We start from the raw sequence: 26,633 nt of genomic DNA on the forward strand, positions 1-26,633 counted from the left end.
TGCTTGTAATTGCCAGCTCTGAGAACAAACGCAAGATCTATATCACCATACAAAATGTATGTTGGAAATTTCCGTCAACACTATCTGTCGGTCGGTGTTATTAGTTAACATGGAAAAATCTCTCTCTCGCATGCTCTCATATATATATATATATATATATACAGTGGAGAAAATAAGTATTTGAACACCCTGCTATATTGAAGTTCTCCCTCTTAGAAATCATGGAGGGGTCTGAAATGTTCATCGTAGGTGCATGTCCACTGTGAGAGAGATAATCTAAAAACAAAAATCCAGAAATCACAATGGATGATTTTTTAACGATTTATTTGTGTGATACAGCTGCAAAAGAGTATTTGTACACCTGAGAAAACTAATGTTATTATTTGTTTGCAATTACAGAGGTCAAACATTTCCTGTAGTTGTTCACCAGGTTTGCACACACTGCAGGAGGGATTTTGGCCCACTCCTCCTCATAGATCTTCTCTTGATCAGACAGGTTTCTGGGCTGGCATTGAGAAACACGGAGTTTCAGCTCCCTCCAAATATTTTCTATTGGGTTTAGGTCTGGAGATTGGCTTGGCCATGCCAGAACCTTGATATGCTTCCATTCCTTGGTTTTCCTGGCTGTGTGCTTCGGGCCACTGTCATGCTGAAATACCCAGCCACGACCCATCTTCAATGCTCTGACTGAGGGAAAGAGGTTGTTCCCCAAAATCTCTCAATACATGGCCGCGGTCATCCTCTCCTTAATACAGTGCAGTCGTCCGGTCCCATGTGCAGAAAAACACCCCCAAAGCATGATGCTTCCACGTACATGCTTCACAGTAGGGATGGTGTTCTTGGGATGGACCTCATCATTCGTCTTCCTCCAAACACGGTTTGTGGAATTATGACCAAATTATGTCTCATCTGACCACATAACTTTCTCCCATGACTCCTCTGTATCATCCAAATGATCATTGGCAGATTTAAGACGGGCCTTGACATGTGCTGGTTTAAGCAGGGGAACCTTCCGTGCCATGCATGATTTCCAACCATGATGTCATTGTGTATTACCAACAATCACCTTGGAAACGGTGGTCCCAGCTCTTTTCAGGTCATTGACCAAGTCCTGTCATGTAGTCCTGGGCTGATTCCTCACCATTCTAAGGATCATTGAGACCCCACAAGGTGATATCTTGCATGGGGCTCCACTCCGATTAGATTGACCGTCATGTTTAGGTTCTTCCATTTTCTAATGATTGCTCCAACAGTGAACCTTTTTTTTCACCAAGCTGTTTGGCAATTTCTCCATAGCCTTTCCAGCCATGTGGAGTTGTACAATTTATCTCTGGTGTCTTTGAAAATCTCTTTGGTCATGGCCATGTTACAATTTTGGGTCTTATTGATTGTATGGGGTGTCTTTATGCAGCTAACGACCTCACACAGTTGCGTCTGATTCAGGATAATACATGGAGCCGAGGTGGACTTTTCAAGGCGGACTAACAGGTCTTTGAGAGTCAGAATTGTAGTTGACAGACAGGTGTTCAAATACATATTTGCAGCTGTATCACACAAATAAATCGTTAAAAAAAATCATACATTGTGATTTCTGGATTTTTCTTTTTAGATAATCTCCCTGACAGTGGACATGCACCTACGATGAACATTTCAGACCCCTCCATTATTTCTAAGTGGGAGAACTTGCAATATAGCAGGGTGTTCAAATACTTTTTTTCTGGGTTTCCTCCCGGGCACTCCGGTTTCCTTTCACATTCCAAAAACATGGAACATTAATTGGACACTCTAAATTGCCCCTAGGTGTGATTGTGAGTGCGGCTGTTTGTCTCAATGTGCCCTGCGATTGGCTGGCAACCAGTTCAGGGTGTACCCCACCTCCTGCCGTTGACAGCTCGGATAGGCTCCAGCACACCCCGCGACCCTTGTGAGGACAAGCGGTGAAGCAAGTGGATGGATGGATATATATTTATTGACAGAGAGGGAACAAGAGAAAGAGAGAGAGAGAGAGTCCTGGTGGTACTTCTCAATTAATTGTTAAGTAAGGTTGAGGAGTTCAAAAGCTGAGTTACTGAAGTGGAAGTAGTACAAAATCAGGTCAACCATGCCTACTATGCAAGACATCCCATAAAAGTATTGACCTCGAAGGTCTGTTGGCAGACTTGTATTTCCAAAGACTGATTGAAAAGCACGTACAAGTACTCTTTTAAAAACACGATCGAAAACTATGTTTAGAAGTAATTATAAAGCTTGAGTAGTATGTACTTGCTAGTGAACAACTTTTTCACATTATGTAATGTAATATTGCCCTCATGTGGCGACAGAAAGAAAAAAGTTACTTTTTTAAAAACTGGACTCCTCTAAATTCAAAATACAATTTCAAACTTTTTGTTTTAATTACAATTGGAAAATTTTTGCAAAGGGTTGCACACAAAATGATGCCCCCTCAAATGCAAATTGTAATGCTACCATCACGATAAAGTGATAAACCCACTTGGACCTGAAGTTGTAAAGTTGTTCCCTGAGCAGTATGTATTAGGATTATGTGGAGCACAGACCTACCCAACGTATGTTTTCTACCCTGTCATTTTTTTTAAATGTGACTGTATACATAACTACGTTGTGCCCCAGTTGAATAAACATACAACAATGGCTTATGAACTGAAATACCCACCCAGCATGGGTATGCTATATACCCAAGACTTGTAAAAGAGTTAGGAAATCGAACAATTATAGGCCTCTCGTTTTAAATATTTCATCGGGTTCCTCGCCCGTCAGTCTGTTGTTAGTTAGAAGTGATCCGCATATCATCTAAATATGGCTTGAAACGATAGCGTAATATTGCTCCGGTCACTTCACTTGGTTGTGAGATGTTCTCTTCTTTGAAAAGAGCTTCTGTGTCAGAAGGGCCGTCGAAAAAATCAGAAAATCTCTGCTGTTCGTCTCCCATAGCAGGTGGAACAGCGTCTTCTCAATGGCGACTGTCCCAGTGTGACATCTGTAAATGATGTTGCAGGCAATATGGCTGCCACTGGGATGTCGAGTGAGACTTCCGCAACTTTGCACATGTATGATAACTCTCCGCCCATTTTTTTTTTCATATAGACATTGAAATGAATAATATTATATGTAGTTTTCATATCAATATCTGTTTTAAAATGTATGTAGGCATGTCATTGGCTCTTTAAGAAACCCTAATTGTGGCCTTATGTCCTTCATGGCACTGAGATCTCTTAAAAAAACATTTTTGGAACCATGGAAGATTGAAAAGTCAGTGGTCATCTTCCGTCAGGACTGTTAAAAAGTACAAATCAAACCAGAATTCTTGGACTCCAACCTTTGATAGCCACATGAAGGCGATAACAAAGTATCCTAAAGAATATCTACAAATGATTAAAGAACTGATGAGCAGCATTTACAAAAACACACATCAACATTTGTTGTCTTTCTTTACTGGCTGCCCCCAAAAAATTAATCTAACCCATGTAACTGATTTACATTGCTGCTGCCTTTCAGTAAATAATATTGATGATCACTCTCTACTGTTCATTTTATTCTCCTCTCTATTCTTTATTGTTTATCTTATTTTCCATTTAATTTAACTTTCATCCAAATTTGCTCCTTACATCTTAGTTTAAATGTTTGTTTGAATTTGGACAGAATTTTTCTCTTTCTGTTTATATTTCCCTGTGTTCTTTTTTGACATGATGGCTACATTTTTAGAATAAAATATTCTACTAATTATTCCGTTGCTATATCAAGTGAGTTCCAGGTACATTATATCTTCTTCTTTTCCTTTCGGCTTGTCCCGTTAAGAGTCGCAACAGCACGTCACCTTTTTCCATCTAAACCTATCTCCTGCATCTTCCTCTCTAAGCCCACTGTCCTCATGTCTTCCCTCACAACATCCCTCAACCTTCTCTTTGATCTTCTTCTCGCTCTTTTGACTGGCAGCTCCATCCTAACCACCCTTCTCCTTCTCTATACCTCTGGACATGTCCAAAACACAGAAGTCTGCTCTCTCGAACCTTGTCTCCAAAATATCCAATTTTGCCTGTGCCTCTAACTAGCTCATTTCTAATCCTATTTGACATGGAGAGAACCTCTATATCTCCATCTACAGCTCTGCTTCCTGTTGTCTCTTCAGTGCCACCATCTCCATTCCATACATCATGGCCGGCTACAACACTGTTTTATAAACTTTTCCCTTCATCATCTTCTGTCACAATAACCCAGCTGACAGCTTCCGCTCGGTGTTCCAACCTGCTTGGCTCCGTTTCGTCACTTCCTTACCACACTCACCATTGCCATGGATTGTTGACCCCAAGTATTTGAAGCCGTCCACCCTCATCTCTTCTCCCTGAAGCCTCACGCTTGACTCTCCACCCATCTCATCCAAGCATAAGAAGTTACATATAAATGTACTTATTACTTAGTATTTTTGCTTACTGTTTGTTCACTAAAGCAATTGGAAGTGCACATGTGGCTGTCTTCCCTTGACCACTTGCATGGTCATGACAATGCATGCTAATTGGTAAAAATTGTGGACATTAAATTAGCTTAAATCGATATGTTGTTGGCGATGTTAGACATGGTCCCGTGATACACTTTGCACCTTATCTTCCTTGATAAGTGCGAAAAGACTCCAAACTTTGGACTCCTCAGTCTTTTAAAGACTCTCTCCTTTTGGGTCACTTCCATTGCGCAAATCATTTCTACAGAGACATGTGAATGTTACTGCAGTAACTTAAATCCGTGTGGAAAATGATCCCTGCGAAGCTTCGAGGAAGAAATTCTGCTTTGACCTTTTTTTAATAATTGGATTATTGGAGTAATTCAATGAAACATTGCAGCTCAAGAATAAACCCTCAAAGGATTTTAGCATTTAGGGGTTATTGATTGGAATGATACTCACGTGAGACCAATTAAGCCTCTTCTGCAGCTGCAGAGGAATGCGTTACCGATAGCCTTACACATGCCACCGTTTTGACATGGATTTGGTACACACGCTGTTATCTCTATCTCACAGCGCCTTCCAGTGTACATCTGGTCACAGCTGCATGAGAATCCTGCCAGACAAGAAAACATAAAACAAACAATTTAAAATTAGGGGGTTGCACAACTTTTTTTTTTTAACTTAACAGAAATGAGACAAATATTTACATGTCTTTGACTAGTTGCTGATGACATCACTGACTTTTTTTGCAGTACAGCACTACAATTAAAAAAATAACAGGAGGAGGAAATGCATCTTTACTCAGCAACAATGGACAGCGCATACATCCAGTTAATGGTTAAAGTACAGATTAAATTCAAATTCATCAACGTGGGTTTGTCAAAGACTCGCCTGTTGTCAGGGGATGGTGTTGTCAATGAAAGGGGGAAAAGAATCCTTTTGCCCAGTGTGGCTTGGTGCTGAAACAATCAGGAAACTTTTGCGCAGGTTGACCAAACAGGGAATACAGTACTGCCGGAACTGGGCCCTTCACACCAGCGAGTACATGAGAGTGGGAATCTGAAGTATTTTCAAATAATCATGGCCCATTTCATGTTTGGGGGAATAGTTTTCCTGGTCTAATTCCACTTTTGATAGTGTGGAACAAAAAATGGTTCAAAATCCTGCTTTGAGTTTTTTTCCCCCCTACACTGCTGCACATTCAGAAATAGAAGACACTTTAAATCAATTAAGGTCACGGACAACTTTAATTCACCACACTCATAAAATGCCGCCCATGGCGCTCCCTCCTCCTCAAGCCAAAAACGTGATTAGTGACAAGTCAACGTCAGGCTCTCAATGTAATTGTAGAATAGTAAAGTTTACTCGTCGACTACTCTGTACAACTCCTAGTCAACATTGAGGAGGTTCAATGAAAAAAAAAATGTCTTTGGGGAAATGGATAACACACATAATAATAATATAAAGATGCAAACGGTTACAAAACACATGACATTCCTTCGGTTTAAGTAATACATAAAATACATGCAAAGCATAAGATGGTTCTTTAAAATACATTGCCTACAAAAAGGATATTGATAGATTTTTTTTTCAGACACTAACTTTCACAGTGTAAATTAGTACAGTATGAAGCTACAATCACCACCAAGGTGTTCTCATCACTGCATTAATAAAGTACAATTTTATGAATCAATCAGTTGTTTGAAATATTATTCTTGTTCTTTTTAAAAAGGTTCAACTCAGGGTTCAAATCTATGTAAGTGGGTAATTTCGTGTTCAATTAAAGTAACTGTTTTTCGAAAGTGGAAGGAGGTCAGAGTACGGTGTTCCCCGGCCTCATCTTGGCAAATTAACATATTCCTAAATTTTTTGGTGGAGAATAACTTCCTCTGAAATTTGCAGGGGGAAAAAAACCTCTCGTTTACTGTTATTGTGGTTTTGTGCACACCATATGACACCAGAAGATGGAGCCAGAGGCCTGTCTACTTTGAAAAAAATAAAAATAACTCAAAAGGCCCCTTATAGACAGACCGTAAATGCTGTCGAACAATAATCCATAACTAATACTGGACATTTATTTTCTTCTGTGAGGCATTGACATTGAGCTAGGTTTTCTATCTTTAATGAAGCAAAAAGAGGGTAATTATGTCATTACTGACTAGTGAAAAGCTTCTTTTGTAGTTTGGATATAATAAATTTTGAGGAAAGTAGGGCCATCTTGTGCCTTCTTGGTGTTACATTGCTGACACATCTGAAATGATAAAAGCTTTGTGGGGGTTGGGGAGTCATTGCTACATTTTCCAACACACTTTTGCAATCATTTTTACTTAACAAATCTGTAGGTAATGTATTTTTAGGTGTAATGTTATGACTGTGTAATTATTGTATGGTATGTTGTGTAGAGACTGTGGGTCTTTTTTTTCAATGTATTTGAATTAATATGCTAATATTATTATGAAGTAAACGGTTTCTTTCAACTATTGAGGTGAGCCAAAATGAATACTGGGTTGTTTGTGTCATGTCTGTGCCTGCAACGGATGGTTCTTTGTACTTTTTGCAGATGCTGCAACTCACCACCAGCGGTCAGGCTGATGCAGTCTCCTCCATTGTGACATGGCTGGTGCAAACAGGCGTCAGGGTAGAGGATGCAACCTAACTTCAGCTCTGTCAGTCCCACCACCTCAGCATAGTGTGAACGTTTGTTCTGCAGAGGCAGCTCGTTGTTGTTCAGCATGACCGAGTCCAAGCAACCTTGGAAGCCCTCAAGCACTTCTGGGTCTTTTTGGGAGTCGGTGAGGCTGCGTGAAGTAGAATCCTGCACCTGAGGCCATTACAGGAAAGTGTTAGGACTGGACTTCCACTGACAGTCAGACTGTCGGAGCCTTTGGATGTTGGCTTTTGTATGGATATTTGCCTACTCAGTAATTAGCCAATCAAAGTGAGTTTCACAACGTCACGTTCTACTACAATGTACATTGTGTTTGGAAATCTAGTGCCAGTAATTATAACAAATTTGTTTCTGGACAACACACCACAAGTACTAACAATTTAGATGAAGACCTTTAAATAGGAATATAGAACAATTGAAAGATTTTGTGTTTAAATTCATTACATTATTTATGCCCCCCATGATGGTATATAGAAATGTATTCAGGTTTCACGAACGCGGGACACCGGGGGCCCCCTCTGGAGCCCCCCCCCGTTTGGGGGAGGTTCGAGGGCGAGCGACTGGTGGCCAGGCCTGCACCCCTGGGGCTCAGCTGAACACAGCCCGAAAGGGTATCATGGGTCCCCCTTCTCATGGGCTCACCACCTGTGAGAGGGGCCACAGGGTTTGGGTGCACCGTGAGCTGGGCGGGTGCCGAAGGAACCTTGGCAATCTGATCCCTGGTGACAGAAACTGGCTCAAAGGACATGGAATGTCACCTCTCTGGCAGGGAAAGGAGCCCGAGCTGGAGTGTGAGGTCGAGACATTCGAACTAGATATAGTCCGACTCACCTCTACGTATCGATTGGGCTGTGGTACTAGACCTCTTCAGAGGGGTTGGACTCTGTTCCACTCTGGAGTTGGCCATGGTGAGAGGCGCCAAGCAGTTGTGGGTATACTTATTGCCCCCCGGCGAGGCACCTGTACGTTGGGGTTCACCCCGGTGGATGAGAGGCTAGCCTCCCTCTGCCTTCAGGTGGGGGGACGGGTCCTGACTGTTGTTTTTGCCTGTGCAACAAACAATAGTTCAGAGTACCCACCCTTTTTGGAGGACTCTCCCCCTGGGGACTCCATCATTCTGCTTGGGAACTTCAATGCTCACATGGGCAATGACAGTGAGACCTTGAACGGCATGATTGGGAAGAATGCCCCCCACTCCTCCTGATCTGAACCCGAGTGGTGTTCTATTGCTGGACTTCTGTGCTCATCACAGATTATCCATAACAAACACCATGTTCAGGCATAATGGTTTCCACATGTGCACTTGGCACCAGGACACCCTAGGTTACCATTTGATTATCAACTTGGTGGTCATGTCATTGGACTTGCAGCCGCATGTCTTGTACACTCGGGTGAAGAGAGGGGCAGAAGAGTCAACTGATCACCACTTGGTGGTGAGTTGGATCTGATGGTGGGGGAAGATGCTAGTCCGACGTGGCTGGCGCAAACGTATTGTAAGGGTCTGCTGGGAACGGCTGGCAGATTCCCTTGTCAGAAGGAGTCTCAACTCCAACCTCAGAAAGAACTTTGCTTATGTTCTGGGAGAGGTGGGGGAGATTGAGTCCAAGTGGACGACAGTCCGCACCTCGATGGCTGAGGCAGCCGACTGGAGCTGTAGCTGTAAAGTGGTCGGTGCCTGTCTTGGTAGCAACCCCCAAATAAGTTGAACACCAACGGTAAGGGATGCCGTCAATCTGAAGAAGGAGTCCTTTGGGCAATTTTGGCCTGTGGGACTCCCGAGGCAGCTGATAGGTACCGGCTGGACTGGTGGAATCCAGCTTTGGTGGTTGCTGAGGCAAAAACGCGGGTGTGGGAGGAGTTCAGTCAGGCCATGGAGAACGACTTCAAGACGGCTTTGAGGAAATTCTGGTCCACAGTCTGACGTCTCAGGAGGGGGAAGCAGTACACCCTCAACACTGTGTATAATGAGGATGCGGCACAGCTGACCTCGACTTGGGATGTTGTGAGCCAAAGGGGAGAATACTTTGAAGACCTCCTCAATTCCACAGACTCACCTTCAAGGAGGAAGCAAAGTCTGGGTGCCCTGAGGCGGGCTCTTATATCTCTGGGTTTGAGGTCACTGATGTGGTCAAAAAGCTCTTCGGTGGCAGGGCCCCAGGGGTGGATGACATATGTCTGGAATTCCTAAAGGCTCTGGATGTTGTGGGGCTGTCCTGATTGACACGCCTCTGCAACACTGCATCGACATCAGGGACAGTGCCTCTGGATTGGCAGACTGGGGTGGTGGTCCCCCGTTTTAAGAAGGGATACCGCAGGATGTGTTCCAACTACAGAGGAATCACACTCCTTAACCTCCCTGGTAAGGTCTATTCAGGGGTGCTGGAGAGGAGCATCCATGGGGATGTCGAATCTCAGATTTCGGTGGAGAAATTTGGTTTTTGTCCTGGCTGTGGAACAGTAGACCAGCTCTACACCCTCGGTAGGACCCTCAAGGCTGCATGGGAGTTCGCCAAACCAGTCTTCATGTGTTTTGTGGACTTGGAGCAGGAGTTCGACTGTGTCCCTAGGGGAGTCCCGTGGGGGGTTCTTTGGGAGTATGGGGTACTGAACCTCCTGATACAGGTTGTTTGGTCCCAGTGCGACAAGTTTCAGAATTTGGTCCACATTGCAGGCAGTAAGTCGGACTCGTTTCCAGTGAGAGTTAGACTGTTTGTTCCTGATATTGTTGAGAACTTTTATGGACAGAATCTCTAAGCACAGCCGAGGCGTAGAGGGATCTGGTTTGGTGGCCTCAGTATTGCATCTCCGCTCTTTGCAGATGATATGGGTCTGTTGGCTTCATCAAGCCGTGATCCCCAATGCTCACTGGAGCACTTTGCAGCCAAGTGTGAAGTGGCTGGGATGAGAATCACCACCTCCAAATCTGAGACCATCGTCCTCAGTTGGATAAGGGTGGCGTGGCATCTCTGGGTCATGGATGAAATCCTACCCAAAGTGTAGATGTTCAAGTATCTTGGCGCCTTGTTCATGGGTGAGGGAAGAATGGAGCAGGAGATCAACAGGTGGAACGGTGCAGCATCTTTGTATCAGTCCATTTTGTTGAAGAGGGAGCAAAGTCGAAAGGCTAAGCTCTCAATTTACCAGTCGATCTACGTTCCTACCCTCACCTATGGGCATGAGCTGTGGGTCATGACCGAAAGAACAAGATCCCGGATACAAGTGGCCCAAAATAAGTTTCCTCCGCAGGGTGTCCAGGCTCTCCCTTAGAGACAGGGTGAGAAGCTCGGTCATCCGGGAGGGGCTCAGTGTCGAGCCAATGCTCCTCCACATTGAGAGGAGCCAGATGAGGTGGCCGGGGCATCTGATTCCAATGCATCTCAAACGCCTCCCTGGTGAGGTGTTTCAGAAAGAGACCCTGGGGACGACCTAGGACACACTCCAAAGACTATGTCTCTCGGCTGGCCTTGGAATGCATCTGGAAGAGCTGGATGAAGGTGCTTGGGAAAGGGAAGTCTGTGCATCCCTTCTAAGGCTGCTGCTCCCGTGACCCAACTTGGAAAAGCGGTAGAATATGGATGGATAAATTATTTACATGTATAGTATCAGTCACCACATTTGAAAAATGTACGGGTGTGGTCAGTCATGCGCGCAGAGTTGAGGATGTGATTAGGGATGGAATCTCAAGACCTTAAAATAACTTACTGGATTAATATAACATAACTGTAAATTAAAAATAAAATAGAAAAATACATAACTAAAATAAAAAACTGAAATTTAAAACTCAGAAATGATAATTTCCAATTTCAACTGATATTAGTAGAACATGATATAAAACGGTATTTAAAATTTTTCATCAATAACATTTTTGATCTGACAAACTTTATCTGTAGAAAAGTTAAATGCACTGGCCTGTCAAGGAATAAACACGAACCGTCTATACCCGCCATGTAATGAAGATGCTGAAAGTTTAGTTCAACATAATCGGCGTTAGTGGCAACAAGCTAGCGATACATTGTAACAAACATTCCTGTCGGCAATCTTGATGTATTGTTGTTCGGGGGGCACGCATCGCGGGACTGTTGTAAATAGGAGCCCGGCTTGCTAGAATGCGCCTTTATGTGCGTGCACTCGACGTATTGGCCACTCCTGAATCAAGAGACGAGGTGGACGATAGTGTAAAGTCTTTTTTTTTTTGGGGGGCGGGGGCGTCACACTGCCTCGCGATCAGCGGAATGAGCTCCCTTAGTGTAACTGAATTTCCTTTGACATGGCTCATTATTTTGATGACTTTCGGCATAAATACGCTCACAGTACGTGAAGCAGCTCTGAACATGCGCTTCCAGCCTAACTTCCATACATGCTTAGTACGGTTAACTTGCATTTCCTGTTTCCGGGTGAATACTGGTTGTTTTGGGGCAGGCATGTTTAATTAACATTGTTTATTAAATAAACACGTAAATTCCTGTTCAAGACTACACAAAATAAGCAACGTTTTTCAATAACTATTTTTTCTACTCTTGTGTGTGCCCGCTCGCGCACATTGTGGATATGAGAATTCCACGCAAGCTGGGTCAAATGCCAGGATTTTTTAACGCAAAAGAATGAGACCATGGAAAATAATTAAAAAGCTTTATCACTGTTAATGTCGTACATGCTGTAAAACTCAATTTAAAAATATATATAATCGTATTTTAGAAAAGTGAAGTAAAAATAACCACAATGATAAAGTGGTTGCACAAGTTTACACACCCTATTATAACTTGGGATATGGCTCAGTGCACACCCATCACCACTGAAAGTTGCTTTGTTTAATCCCAAATAAAGTTCATCTGTTCTGGTAGTCTGTTTGCAATGTGGAGGTTATTTTCTTCAATTTATATTTTTCCGGCTTGTGTGAGTGGGTGTCATGAGGTTATCTTAAATTAATTCACTGTTTAATGTTTTTTATTTATATTTTATTTTACTCTTGATACAGACCATGATTAATGATCATCTGTCTTTTATTTTTGGAAATTAATTTACTTGAGACAAAAGCAGTGATTTTTGATGTGCATTGGTTAAGTCCTTACTCGTTTCATAGAGGCAAGAATAATGAAAATAGTTTGAGTGTTGAATACTCATCATATATCGAGAAAACAGTTTTAAGTTTGAGTAACTGATTTTAGAGCGCTAGAGTTATCAACAAAACGTTCGAAGACAGGGGCCCAACCATGGGAAACGTACAGAAATAATCACATCGGGTTTTGAACTATAGGAGGAAACCAGGGTACCAAAAGAGAGCTAAAATTCAAAATCCAAACATCAGAACTGTGAGGGGAAATATACTAACCATTCACCGACCATTCTGTCCCTTTATCTGCACCCTCTCACCAAAATTTTTGGAATCTTCCACCCATCTTTATTTTACTATATCAAAATGCGTTCTGATAGCCACGGTGCTCGACTGGTGAGGATGTCATCCTCACAGTTCTGAGGACCCTGGTTCAAACCTGGCCTCGTCTGTAGGTGTGAACGTGACTGCGGATGGTTGCCTGTCTATACTGTGTGTGCCCCACGAGTGGCTGACAACCAGTTCAGGGTGTACCCTGCCTCTCAGACAAAGATAGCTGGGTGAGGCTACAGCACGCCTGCGACCGTAGTAAGGACAAGCAGGACGGAAATAGAATGAATGAAAATTAGTTCTGTGAAAAAGGTCACTGAACAACAAAAGTAGGCCTTTGCACTTTACAATACTAAAGAAACGCAGTCAAATGAAATTAAATGAAAGGATCTGTTTGCGTTTCAGCAGCAAATCGACTCATCTTTATCGTCTCCATGAATGCTACGAATTGGTCACATACACAAAAGTGACCGTTGAACTAGAAGGTAAAAAAAAAACATAATTGAGAGCTTTGAGAGCTAGTCATTTTGAGTTACACTGATGCAGGTGAGGTATGATTTCCAAAAGAATAGAAACAAAAATGTTACACGCGCTTCACTGTTAAGTGGCAGTATATTTATTGGGGCCCTCAAAAGCGCTACTTAGTGCACACGAGCACCATGTTGGTGACCCCTATTATAAACAATTGATGGGCACCATGAAAACCTAAAAATTATTCATAACAGCAGGTGATGCAGTTTCATTATTCTGCATTATCTAGCTGCTGTGTTGATGTCAAACATAAAATGTGCTTCTATAAGTAATTTTTAAAAATTGCAGCACGAAATACCTAACCAAATTCACTACCACACCATGAGAGAATAAAACCTGTTTGGGTTAACATGTGTTGTTTGAATTAACAGATAATTTGTTATTAAGAGGATATATTTCAAGACAGTGCATTCCACTGTATTTGACAAAGCATTAAACTGGTTGGTAAGTAGCTTTACAATAGTGACACTGATTACGAAACAAAACAACAAAAGAAAAAAAAGACAAAGTACTGACCACTGCTCCAAAGTAGATGGTTCTGTCTGAAGCAAAGGGTTTCACGTAGGCTTGTCCATGACGCCTTTCAACGTAGCTGTCGTCCAGCGAGAGACTGCTGAAGTCGCGGTTAAGCTCTATTGCCACCGTGTGCCAGCTGCCATCGTTGATCCGGCGCCCAGAGATCCCTAACATGTCGGTACTGTCACCATTTCCGATGCCAGGCGCACAGCTGAGCTGGAACCACAGCTTTCCCTCATCCAGCTGCTCACGCATGCAAGAAACATATTGGCTGTGACTGTAACTATGGCTTGTCCTGTGGATGAATGCACCCTAAATAATCCTGGACTATACCGATGATACTTAAACAAAGACACCTTTAAGAATGAAATATTTTACAAAATGAAAGAGAGGAGAGAACGTACCTTCAGCATAGGGCATGGTTCAGCATGAGTGTACATGATGATTCCTCGAGTCTGCAATGTTCTGATCCTCAGACTGAGCTTCATCTCTGTTTGGAGCCGCTCAGAAAGCTGGTATTTTATGTAGCTGTTACCTGAGAAACTCAATGATGAATGGCCTAAAAACACACACGCAAGCATGCACATACCCAAAAATTTATTATTACATTCTGTACGAGGAAACAAGAAACAAGTAAAAATAATGTTTCTGATATATACCTGCACACTCTCCTAGTTTGCCCGGTGGACATTGACATGCATAACGCCCGATGTTGAGATCCACTGAGACACACTGCATGTCTGCTGGACAAGGGTGGTCTTCACATTGTTCTGACAATACAGCACAGTTGACGTCTCAAAACAAACACAGAGAAAAGGAAAGACAAGATTTAGCCAACATTCAACCCATTCATGTATTGTGCATACTTGCGCTCACTGGCAAATTTTGGACGACAACCAGGAGAATGCATTCAAAGCCAATAAACATTCATTGCCTGAAAAGACGTCATTCCCATGTTATTATAGAAAAGCCAGTTTTGGGACCTCATGCAAATTGTCGCAAAAGCAGAGGAAAAATAAACCAGTGTGATGATTCCAAAAATGGATTAGACCACACCAGGCACTCAAATTACGTTAAATGAAATGATGAAAGATGTTCAATTTAAAAAAAAAAAAGGTTTGGATTTTTCTTTATTCTTGGTGGCTTGATAAACTCACCAATTGCAAACTGTATAAATTACTACCGCAGTGATTATTGCAAACTAAGCCAATGTGAGTTTATAGAAAAACTGTTTGTGTGTGGTGCTGGGGGTTGGGGTGGTAGGGTGGTGCTGGGGGTGTTGGTGGTGGCGGGGTGATCAATGATCATTATCTTTAAACTTTTTATAGATAGTTCACAAATTTAGATCAAATACAGCAAGTTACATGCAGGATGGATGGTGGAAGGACTGGTTATAACATTTGCCTCATAGTTCTGAGGACTGAAATCCTGGCCTTGCCTCTGTGGAGTTTGTATGTTTTCCCTGGACTCTAAATTGTCCAGAAGTGTTTTTGTTTGTATGTCCCCTGCGATAGGCTCCAGCATCCCTGCTACCCTATTGAGGATAAGCAGTATGGAAAATGAATTAATGAATGGATCAATGAATGTTATATCTGCGATTGGCTGGAAACCAGTTCAGGGTGAACTCCGCCTCCTGCCCATTGACAGGTGGGATAGGCTCCAGCACTCGTGCAACCCTTGTGAGGATAAGTGGCTAAGAAAATGGATGGATGACTGTAATATCTTGTTCCATAATGGGAATGTACTCTATTCCCCCCTTGTATTCAGAATGGAATGGACAATAGAAAGTTGGTTACAATTACGTTATCCTCAAGAAAATTTAAGAGCCCTTCATCTATTTCAATTACTTTGTCAATGTAATATAATTAATTATATAGTGATGAGATTTTGATTAATTTTTTTAGTTAATATAATTTTAGGATAAGAAGAAGACATCAACAAAATCCTTGAATATTTCCTCTAAAAAGTAAATGAAAACCATAAATAATTATTTTGAAATGAATCACATATTTCTTTTTTATACAACTTAGCACATTACAAATTTCCTCCTAATAATGTAAATGATTATACTTAAAATGAATTTTTGTTTAATGTGTAATTAGTTACTCCCTAACACAGCTTACCAGTACATATGCAGCGTGACGTCCGATGGAAGCGCGGTGAGACAAAACTGACTCGCGGTGTGCTATACGTTGCCAGGTTGTGTGAATCCAAGATGATGTTTTGTTCACACTGCCCCCCACGACAATCCAGACCTGAGCAGTTCTTATCCAAGATGGCCGACACTCTAAGGACCTCCTCTAGCCGCCGCCTGGAAGCACTAAGTTTCTGAGTGACGTAAGCTGCCTTGTAGTAGCCGCCCTCAGCTGTTTCCACAGCAACAAGCATATCCAGCTGTTTATTCCCACCAACTGGCTGAAGACTGAGCAGGTGTAGAGCATCATGTTTGTGAGAGGTGGCCGCTTGCTGCAACACCTTCAGCACGCTCTTCAGGTGCGAGGCAACAAATTCTTGGGGCGCTATGCTCTCAAAGCGCACGGTGACAGCCTCACGCAGCATCTCAAGGGTGGCTTGCTCAACATGAACACTGACGGGCACGGGGACAGCAAAGCGGCCATCGCTCACACTGGCATTAAGGGAGTATCTCCCAGCATCCAAACCTCCCAGCGCAATGATCTTTCCGTCATGAGGGCTAATCTTGAAGAGACTACGATGGGCTGGTGGGGCGTGGCCAAAGGTCAATGCATCGTAGGGGTCAGCATCTGTGGCGTGCAACTTTCCAATGACACCGCCGGGAAATTCGTCCTCCATGGTGACAATATGAACCTCAAGTGGCAGGGCTACAGGTCTGTGCAGACTCTCTTCGATCACCCTGACTGTCAGCATGGAGGAAGAGGACAAGCGAGGCCTGCCAGCGTCAGTCACCTAAGACAAGGAAAAAGGTGAAAAGATTAGATGCGCATAGCCAGATTTCAACTAGAGATTCGCAACTAGGCTGCCATGAGAGTGTATCAGGGGGAGTGTGAGAAATGTTCCACTTTCCTTTCATTTGTTTGAAAATTATTATTTGCAATTTAAAAATGCATTTTTGTTCAACCGTCCACATAAGTGATGTAAAATTACAATTATATGTGCTTCTATTGGATGGCACAAGGCACAATAAAACCTGTTCCCATGAAAACAAAACAATGAGATTTTTTTAGGCTGATTTCAATCTTTGCCAGAATAAAATCAGCCGTTTGATATAAATAATTTTTTGTTGTTGTTGGTCTCTTAACACTACAACAATAACAGTATGAACTACAGGAAGAACATTTGACTATTAAACACTACTTTTTCTAGGATTTGTCTAACTTTTAAGCAGAAACTTTGTTAAACATTGGCAGATTTTATGATGATTTTGACCGATTTAAATGTTTTTTTTTTTATTTTATATTTTTTAGTGTAGTTACCTTTGTCATATGTTGCACCGTAATTCCCGGACTATAAGCCACAAATTTTGTCGCATGCTTTCAGCCCTGCGGCTTAGACAATGATGCACCTAATTTATGCATTTTTTTATAACAGCCGCCAGGGGTGCTCGAGCGGAAAAGGTAAGAATGAGACAGGTGGAATATATGTGTCGAGGAAGACCAAGTTTAATATAATTTCGCGCTTTGTGCATGAATATAATTAGCATGAACAGACCCTCATCATGGAAAATGCAAGAAGAAATGCATATGATGCAACTTTCAAGTGAAAAGCAATCGAGCTGGCCGATAAAGATGGAAACAGAGCTGCTGCGCATAAACTTGGCATAAATGAATCTATGGTGAGACGCTGGGAAGAACTGGAGCAATGTAGAAAGACGAAAAAAGCTTTCAGAGGTAATAAAAGCAGGTGTTGCTGCTGTGTTACTGCTGCGTCTCAGTGTCTTTTACCGGTATGTTTTTTTACCCAGCCCTGTTAGTGCTGTGTTACTACCATATTGGTGCTGTGTTACTGCGGTGTTACAATTGCTGTTTGGAAAGAAAAGCTATGGTATATTATTAAAACTTTGAAAACTCTTTCTGTGTACCATCTTTCTTTGTAAATATCTCATTTCAATGTGGGCTCATGCAGCTTATGGAAAAATATTGTTTTTCCTTTAAAATTGTAATGGGTGAGGCTTATAATGAAGTGTATCTTATAGTCCAGAAATTACGGTAATATGCTTGTATGTGGAAAAAAAATGTCACAAATCAGCAGAAATAAGTTTTTTTTTTAAGATTTGAAGAGGCTAATTAAATTGGATGGCCCCTACTTATAACCTTCCAAAATATTTCCACCTTTAACTCAAGGGTAAGTCATCCATCCATTTTTAATACCACTTACTCTGTTCAGGGTCGTGGGGAGATGAACCCTATCCCACCTGACTTGGGCAAAAGGCCGACTACGATTTGAACTGGTTGCCACAGGTAGACACTGGTAGACACTGGTAGACACAGACAACCATGATCACTCACATTCTCACAATCACTGAGTTGGAACTGAAACCACACTGCTCACACCAAAGTCATACAAATGTTCTACTACACCATTAGTGAACAAAGATTAGATCATTTCAGGATAATGTGTTAGTTTAAAGAAAGTGCCTGCTTTATTTCAGTGCGTTATGGTTTTTTTATCCTGGTGTTTATTTCTGTGTGCGTCTGCCCTGGAGGTGTGCTTGTCGAGTTTTGTTTCCCCTGTGTCAGGATACTTTCCTCACATCAACACCTGCAGATAATTTGGTTCTGTTTACACCTCCTCCCTACTGCAATACAAAATACACCCACTATTCTCTTTTATGGTTTTTAGTTTATTTCCAGATGCTCGAGAAGACATTATATGTTTCAAGATTTTGCTTAGCAATGCCTTTCTCTAGCCAAATCATCCAAAGTATACCTTCTGTTTCCAAGCCTTTTGAACAATGAACAATGTTTTTTTTTTCTTTTGTCAGTAATTTTCCATATTTTTAAGGATGTATTCATCTTCAGACATCTTGATAAACTATAACAACACAGCTCTACACAATAAATCAGGTAATAGCCAACATTTCTCCACAGGAGAATCTCACAGAAGAAACAGTTGTTTTATATTCCCTTGCAATCTGTACAGAAACCAAAACCCTCCTCACTATAATGAGAAGAATACGAGAATATATTACAATTCTCATTATTTATGGAAATTTTAAAGAAATTAGACTGTACCTGAATATGAACAACATATTTAGTTGCGAGGTCCCTCCTGAACACCTGATTAGCCACAAGTGTTCCGTCTTGCTCCAGCTCAAATTCTCCACCCTCATTTCCAGATAAGATGTGGAAGTCAAATGGCGGCCCATTATGGGATGAGTCCAGGTCGATAACGGACAGCTGAATGATGCTGGTGCCAATTGGCTTGTTTTCCTAAGGGAGTAAACAAACTGTTAATTGGACCTGCCAAATTGGAAATGAATCTTTTCTCACATTTTCATTCCGTGTGTTAGAATGTTGCCCAACTGAATGCAATTCCTTTCTCGCGCTATAGTATAACAAACACAAAAGGCACATTTCAATAAATGTGGATTCAATTTCAGTTATTTCACCCAAAAAGTGAAACTCATTACATAGAAATTCATAGTGAAATATTCATATAATTTATTCCTCATAATTTTGATAATTATTCGATACAACTTATTTAGAGGCCCCGTAGCTCAGTGGTTAGAGCACTGGTTTGGTAAACCAGGGGTTGTGGGTTCGTATCCCACTGGGGCCTCCACTCCCTGAGAAGGGTTGCGTCAGGAAGGGCATCCGGCGTAAAAATTGTGCCAAACATATATATGCGTTCATCTGAGATGATACGCTGTGGCGCCCCCGAAAGGGACAAGCCGAAAGGAAAACAACAACAATTCGATACAACTTATTTAAACCAAACATGCACAATCGCCCAAAAATATTAAATAATATATGACATCCATCCATCTTCTACCGCTTATCCCGGTCGGGTCACGGATGTAGTAGCTTCAGCAGGGATGCTGAGACCCTTCTTTCTCCAGCCACCTCATCCTGCTCTTCCAAGGCGATCCTGAGTTGTTCCCAGGCCAACTGAGAGACATGGTCTCTCCAGCATGTCCCGGGTCGTCCCCGGGGTCTCTCTCTGAAACACCTCACCAGGGAGGCATTTGAGAGGCATCCAAATCATATGCCCCAGCCAGCTCATCTAGCTACTCTCAATGTGGAGGAACAGCTGATCGACACTGAGCCCCTCCCGGATGACTGAGGTTCTAACCCTATCTCTGAGGGAGAGCCTGGACACCCTGTGGAGGAAACTCATTTCAGCCACTTGTATCCAGGATCTTGTTCTTTTGGTCAAGTACTTTTCATCTTGCCTCTCCGTTATTGGGTCAGGTGTCTCAAATTGACCTCATGGCAATACTGCTCAAGTCAAGCAAGTTTTTGGCCTACCAAAAACGGTAATACTGTGATCATTCAAACAGGTTTTGGTAGAATTTTAGCATTATGGGCTGGTAAGAAGAAAAGTAACATCTTGATAAAACTTGTCAGCAGAAGTAAGCATGAAGTGCTTGAAAATTCCCTGGTAAACAATTGCCTGGACTTAGGGAATTCAGAAAACACAGTGGTTTAACACTACTGGTGTACCAATGACATGGCACCCCAAACTCCCAACCCTAGTGGGTTTGGAAACTTTAAACATGACCTTAGGAAAGCCTGGATAACTAACTTTTATCTGAAAATAGGGCACTGAGAAGTAATTGAGAGTGCATTTTTTTCCTTCACCCGGGTAAGCTATTACTGATATCGTCTCTGGTTCAGGTGTGGCGTGACAGTAATGCAACACCAATGCCTTGATCCAGTCAGTTCCATCAATTCTGATCTTTGTGTTGAACAAATTCATATTACCGTGTAAACAGCTGGGAAACGGTACTGAGCAATGCATCTTGAGCAAAAAGGTTTGGGCACCTATGTTCTAGATGTACTTAGTCTTGTTGAAGTTCCCTCAAATATTCAAATGGGTTTTGCTTGACAGCCCTTTCCAGCTTGTGTTTATTAACTTATTATTGTGCTTGGATACTGGACGCTGGTGAACAGCCATCTTTTTTAAGTTGCTTGCTTGCCTTGTGGGGGGTGTCAATGAGTAACTTCTAAGACAACAATCAAATAAGCCTTCCCCATGATTGTGAAGATTATTGAACTAGACTTGGAAACAATATACAGTGCCATGAAAAAGCATTAGCCCCCTTCTCGAATCTGTATATTTTTGTATACTTTCCCTACTTTAAGATCATCAAACATAAATAGCAGATAAACATAACCCAAGTCAACATAAAATCTAATTTATAAACTGTGATTTCATTTATTAACAAAAAAAAAAGAAAGGTAATTGACCCGGTGTGAAAAAATAATGAATCGTAATTGTTAAATTAAGTATTTATTGTAGCAAATTATTATTTTTTTTGGTTAATTTTCACTGATCACACCCGAGCATGATTGCATCCAAATCTGTTCAATCAAAAATCACTTAAACAAAATCGGTCCCAACAATATTAAGTCGCACAAAACATAAAAAAATGAAATAAAAATAGCTGCAACAAAATGACAGATTCCAAACAAACTCCAGAGCAGTCAAGAAATGAAGTAATTAAAATCTATTAGTCTAAAATGGAAACAAAAGCAACTTCGAAAGCTTTCAGATTCCAGTAAACCATACATGAGAGCCATTCTCCTCACATGTAGAAAACATGTTACAGTGGTGAAGCTTCCCAGTAGTGGTCGGCCTACAAAGAGTCCCCAAAGAGAAGAGCAATGGCTCATTCAGGAGGCCACAATGGAATTAGGGACAACTTCTAAGTCTAACTTGAGATTTCCCTTGTCTCAGTCAAAATGTCATGATCCTGCCGCTCCAGCCCGGGCTGTGCGGGTGGCTGCGCGGTTGCGCTGATTGGGAGGCGCACACCTGCGCCTCATACAGGCTGATTATCCGGTGTATCTATATGACCCCGATGACGACTGGTCCGGCGCCAGTTCATTGAGCTTCATGTCCCGTTCGAGTACTCCCGTATCCCTGATCGACAACCCGTGTGTACCGACCTTCGCCTGTTTTCCGACCAACCCCGTAAGCCTGACTCCTTTGACACTTCTGCCTACTTTGATCGTTCTCCTGTGTACCGACTCCTATCTGCCCGCTCACCTGCTCTCTTCGCCTGACGTCACAACTACCGCTGCTGCACCTGACTGCCTGCCTGATCCCTGACCAAGAAATAATAAACGTTTCTCCCCGAACTACCTTGCATCGTCCGAGTCCTGCATTTGGGTCCTACTCCTGTTCCGATGGTTCGTGACAGAACGAACTGGCCAAAACAGGACCCAGCAGGAAACCGGGACCGACGCAAGGTAGACCGTCTGCCGGAGGACCAAGCCTGTCTGATCCGGGTAGGCTCCTTGAAGTCCTCCGCTTCTGTGTCTTACGCTCCGCCAGCGAGGTATGAATACGTCCCGAACACGACCCGTCCGGCTCCTCATATTTTTCTTGACTCTGACTTTTCGGAATATGAGGAGGACCTTGATTTGTATGACCGGCTGCCTGAGTACGACTCCGACGATTTTGATTATGAATCTCTTTTTACCCGGTCTTTCATCCCAGTCAGTTTGTTTCACCTCCCCGCGTTTCTAGCACCCGAGCGTTTTCGCCCAGTAGGTCCAAGTACACCAATCCGTATGAGGGAACCCGCTTGGCCATCTACCCGGGACCTCCGCGTTGCGGCCAGAGGAGACGCCCCGGCCTGGCGCTCCCTTATGCTTCCCGCTGCGCAGCAACTACGACACCGTCCTCCCACTCCTCGCCGGCAAGGGCGAAACCGGCAGACCCGCAGCTGGTGGCGAAGCTTCCAGCCCAGAGGGAGGAGGAGCCGCCAAATCACGAGGCGTTCTACCGCGAAATGTGGCCGCAGATAGAGTGGCAGAGCGCCGAATTGGTTGAACTGTCCTGCTCTCGAGACACGCCCACGTGTCAGTTTCGACTGACTCTTTGCCTACTCTCGTTCACGTCGCCGTGGAAACAGACCCGCCACCTCGCCAAGCGCACGGTGCAGTGGGAACAGGCCCGCCACCTTGCCAAGTGCACGTTGCAGTGGGAACGGACTCACAACCTACCCAAGCGCACGTAGCTGTAGAAACGGATCCGCCTCCTCGCCATTCCCATGTCGAGGTTTTGGCTATTCCGAGCAGAGCTCACGCAGCAGTTGGAACTGACCCGCTCCCGAGACACACCCATGTGTCAGTTTCGACTGACTCTCTGACGACTCTCGTTCAAGTTGCCCTGGAAACGTACCCGTCACCGCACCACGCCCACGCTGCTGTCTCAACGAATGTACTGCAAGGTCACGTGGCAGTGGGGACCGACCCGATGCCGCCTCACGTTCCTGTCCAGGAAGAGGTGGCACTGGCGCCGCCTTCTCACGTTGCTGTCCAGGAGGAGGTGGCACTGGCGCCGCCTTCTCACGTTGCTGTCCAGGAGGTGGCGACCTCTTCACAGCTGCTTCTCGTCCGTGCCCTGGGGTACCAGTGGCGACCGGTCCACAGTTGCTCCCCGTTCCTGCTTCGTCGGCGACCGGGCCGCGGTCGTCCCCTGTTCCTGCTCCGACGGCGATGGGCATGTCCAAATGTTCCCGTCCAGGAGGTGGCGATGGTGTCGCCGCCTTCTCACGTTGCTGTCCAGGGGGAGGTGGCGATGGTGTCGCCGCCTTCTCACGTTGCTGTCCAGGAGGAGGTGGCGATGGTGTCGCTGCCTTCTCATGTTGCTGTCCAAGAGGAGGTGGTGATGGTGTCGCCCCTCGTTGGTGACCAATCCACGGCTGCCTCCTGACCAAGCCTCGGTGGCGACCAGTCCCTGGTCGTCTCGCAACCATGCCGTGGGAGGTTCTCGTCCTGAGCAGTTGCCTGCCTCGGCCTGGTTCCTGCTTCGCCGTTTGGTTCCTCACAGAGGTCGTCCGCCCGAATCGCCCCGTAGGGACCCTGGTGCTTGGCGTCCGGGTCGTCCTCCTGACCTGTCCACCCGGACGCCTTGCGTTTGGTGGCCTGGATGGCCACCAGACGTGGTTTTGGGGGGGGCGTGCCCTCCTCTGGACCCCCCTCTGCCCACCCCTGCCTGTGTTAATTGTTGTCTATTTCTTTTGTTTAGGCATGTCTGGGAGCCGTGCCTTTGAGGGGGGGGGGGCACTGTCATGATCCTGCCGCTCCAGCCCGGGCTGTGCGGGTGCCTGCGCGGTTGCGCTGATTGGGAGGCGCACACCTGCGCCTCATGCAGGCTGATTATCCGGTGTATTTATATGACCCTGATGACGACTGGTACGGCACCAGTTCGTTGAGCTTCATGACCCGTTCGAGTACTCCCGTATCCCTGATCGACAACCCGTGTGGACCTACCTTCGCCTGTTCTCCGACCAACCCCGTAAGCCTGACTCCTTTGACACTTCTGCCTGCTTTGATCGTTCTCCTGTGTACCGACTCCTGTCTGCCCGCTCACCTGCTCTCTTCGCCCGACGTCCCAACTACCGCTGCTGCACCTGACTGCCTGACCGATCCCCAACCACAAAATAATTAACGTTTCTCTCCGAACTACCTTGCATCGTCCGAGTCCTGCATTTGGGTCCTACTCCCATTCCAAAATCAGTGTTCATAACACAACAATAAGGAACAGACTGAGCAAAAATAGCATCCATGGCAGAGTTTGTGAACACCACATTCAGGTGTACTTAGATGCATCTTTCTCTAAAATCCAGAATTAAAACTGAGATCCTTTGTGTGATGGCACCTCAGAGGATTTTTTTTTTAATATTTACATATGCTTCACAACAAATACAAAACCATTTAATTTATGGGGCATTTGAAGACTGAAACATCCTGGGAGGAAATCACAACAGATAGGCATAAAAAGACCAGAAATAATATCTTCCCATTCCCTGGTGAGCTATCATTGTGCATCAGCAACCTTATTATTGCTTACTGACAGGGGGCACCACTGCCTTCGCTCCCAACGCTCATTGAGTGCAATAAAATAAATAGGTACTGCACATTACCACCATCTTGGCCTATTTGTGGGTCTGTCAACATGATATTTACCTGGATAACAGTGGTGAGGTTGACAGGTGAGAAGGTAGGCGGGTTGTCATTGATGTCAGAGATGTCAATGTTGACCATAACAGTGGAGGACAGAGGTGGGATTCCACTATCCAGAGCTCTGACGGCCAGTGAGTAGCCAGGAACCTAGGTGGCAAGAATTATTTTTAAAGAAGTGCATTGATCATGGTTTCCGCACAGTAATGGAAATATTAACAACAACAATGGACAATGTCACAGAAAATTAGTGGAACATCCGACACAAAAAATCATTAACTTGAGGGCTCTATTTTCATAGACGCTGCATTGGTGACAGGCCGCAAAAATGAGTAGATTCTGTTGTGCAAGCACAAGGCTCGCTGCGAGCGTTTTGTCAAAATGCAGACCAGTCTGGAACAGGTGGGTCTTGCAGGACAGCAAGTGTGTGCCCCTGATGATGCTTGAAATTTGGTGGAAGGCAGTGAACTTATGTCTGCTGAGACCACATCTATATAGTAGTGAAAGGTGGTCTAGGGTAATTTTGATGAATTTGATCTGGACACAGGCAGACAGATTGTGAGTTCCGTGGACATGTGTGGTGAACGTCATATGTATTCAATTCATTCATATGTGAACAGCAGCCATCAAAGCGAGACAGTGAGTATGTTGGTAGAAGGGTGCTGAGGATAGAGCTGCCAGGCAAAAGAGCGAGAGGAAGACCAAAGAAAAGATTCATAGATGTTGTGAGGGAGTACATGAGGACAGTGGGTGTTAGAGAGGAGGATGCACGAGATAGGCTTAGATGGAAAAAGATGACACACTGTGGCGACCCCTAACCGGACAAGCTGAAAGAAAAAGAAGAAGATTATGGAAATTTCACTACTTGACAACAAAGTTCATATTTACTTTGCTGCCTATTACTGAAAATATGAAAATGTGACAAAGCCATTCCTTATTGTACCAAGATGTCAGAGTTCAACTAATTTACACAATTCACCCCTCACAAGAACTATCTCCGCCCTTAACTTCGCAGCCAGGCTGGCTCGGCTTTTCAAGACTCTCCAGAAGCAATAATCATACCAAAGTCCAAAGGTCAGGAGAGGTGCATTGATTGCATTAGCTAACACTGTTATCTGCATAAGCTTCTAATAGCCAGCTCATACTCAAATATTCAGCTAAGGTGTTGACATTGGGCCGGTTGGTACCTTGATGACATACAGTCACCACTGCTTGGACCACATGCACCAGTGCACTAATTAACGCGTGTCATTTGGCAACTTCTTGATGGAGTGCTGCCTCCACAAGTTAATACACAAAAGTAATACAATCTATGGATGCCTACTTTTTTCCCACACTCTGGACTAGTAGTCATCGCCCTGACTTCATTGCAACACTGTGCTTCTGTTTCCTTCATCAATGTAAAGTAAAAGTAAGTTTCTTTCGGCTTGTCCCTTTCAGGGTCGCCACAGCGTGTCATCTCAGATGAACGCACATACGTTTGGCACAATTTTTATGCCGGATGCCCTTCCTGACGCAACCCTTCTCAGGGAGTGGAGGCCCCAGTGGGATACGAACCCACAACCCCTGGTTTATCAAACCAGTGCTCTAACCACTGAGCTACAGGGCCTCCCTTCATCAATGTAAAGTAATACATTTTTTACTTGGGATTGGCCCAGCAATCCAGGTGTCCGAAGTGTGCAGTAGCTCATTTCCGAAATGTCAAAGACCTTTTATTAAGACACCAAAGAACAGTGTGTTTTAGCCCTTTAGTTATACATGTCAGTCAATTTTGATTCCACTTATGTTACATTTGCTCACCAAGAAATGTGGTGTTTTGTTCCAAATTATGCTTTTGAGTTATGCATCAGATCCGGATGTATGTAAATGCCTGAAAATACAAGCTTAATTGCATATTTATATTTTTTCTTTCCCTTTCTTTCCTTTTGATGTCTTACCCAAATATGTTGATGTCAAATAGTTGAAAATAAA

At 43.7% G+C, this 26,633-nt stretch overlaps 1 protein-coding gene across 4 annotated transcripts in view; it reads right to left on the reverse strand.

Moving 5' to 3' along the window:
- fat3a (FAT atypical cadherin 3a) overlaps positions 1-26,633 on the reverse strand; it is a 171,979-nt gene that overhangs the window by 14,128 nt on the left and 131,218 nt on the right. For 2 of the 4 annotated variants that reach the window (XM_061827451.1, XM_061827449.1), the window contains exons 18-25: positions 24,669-24,812; positions 18,759-18,956; positions 15,672-16,473; positions 14,208-14,342; positions 13,953-14,107; positions 13,549-13,791; positions 7,028-7,274; positions 4,913-5,066 (exon numbers count right to left, since the gene is read on the reverse strand). In XM_061827451.1, the coding sequence (XP_061683435.1) occupies positions 4,913-5,066; positions 7,028-7,274; positions 13,549-13,791; positions 13,953-14,107; positions 14,208-14,342; positions 15,672-16,473; positions 18,759-18,956; positions 24,669-24,812 (2,078 nt within the window). Of the gene's footprint in view, positions 1-4,912; positions 5,067-7,027; positions 7,275-13,548; positions 13,844-13,952; positions 14,108-14,207; positions 14,343-15,671; positions 16,474-17,901; positions 18,002-18,758; positions 18,957-24,668; positions 24,813-26,633 lie in introns of those variants that run through there. The other 2 variants (XM_061827450.1, XR_009796083.1) reach the window with 2 other exon arrangements.

Source organism: Syngnathoides biaculeatus, chromosome 8 (genome assembly GCF_019802595.1).
Source record: "Syngnathoides biaculeatus isolate LvHL_M chromosome 8, ASM1980259v1, whole genome shotgun sequence".
Taxonomy (NCBI): Eukaryota; Metazoa; Chordata; class Actinopteri; order Syngnathiformes; family Syngnathidae; genus Syngnathoides; species Syngnathoides biaculeatus.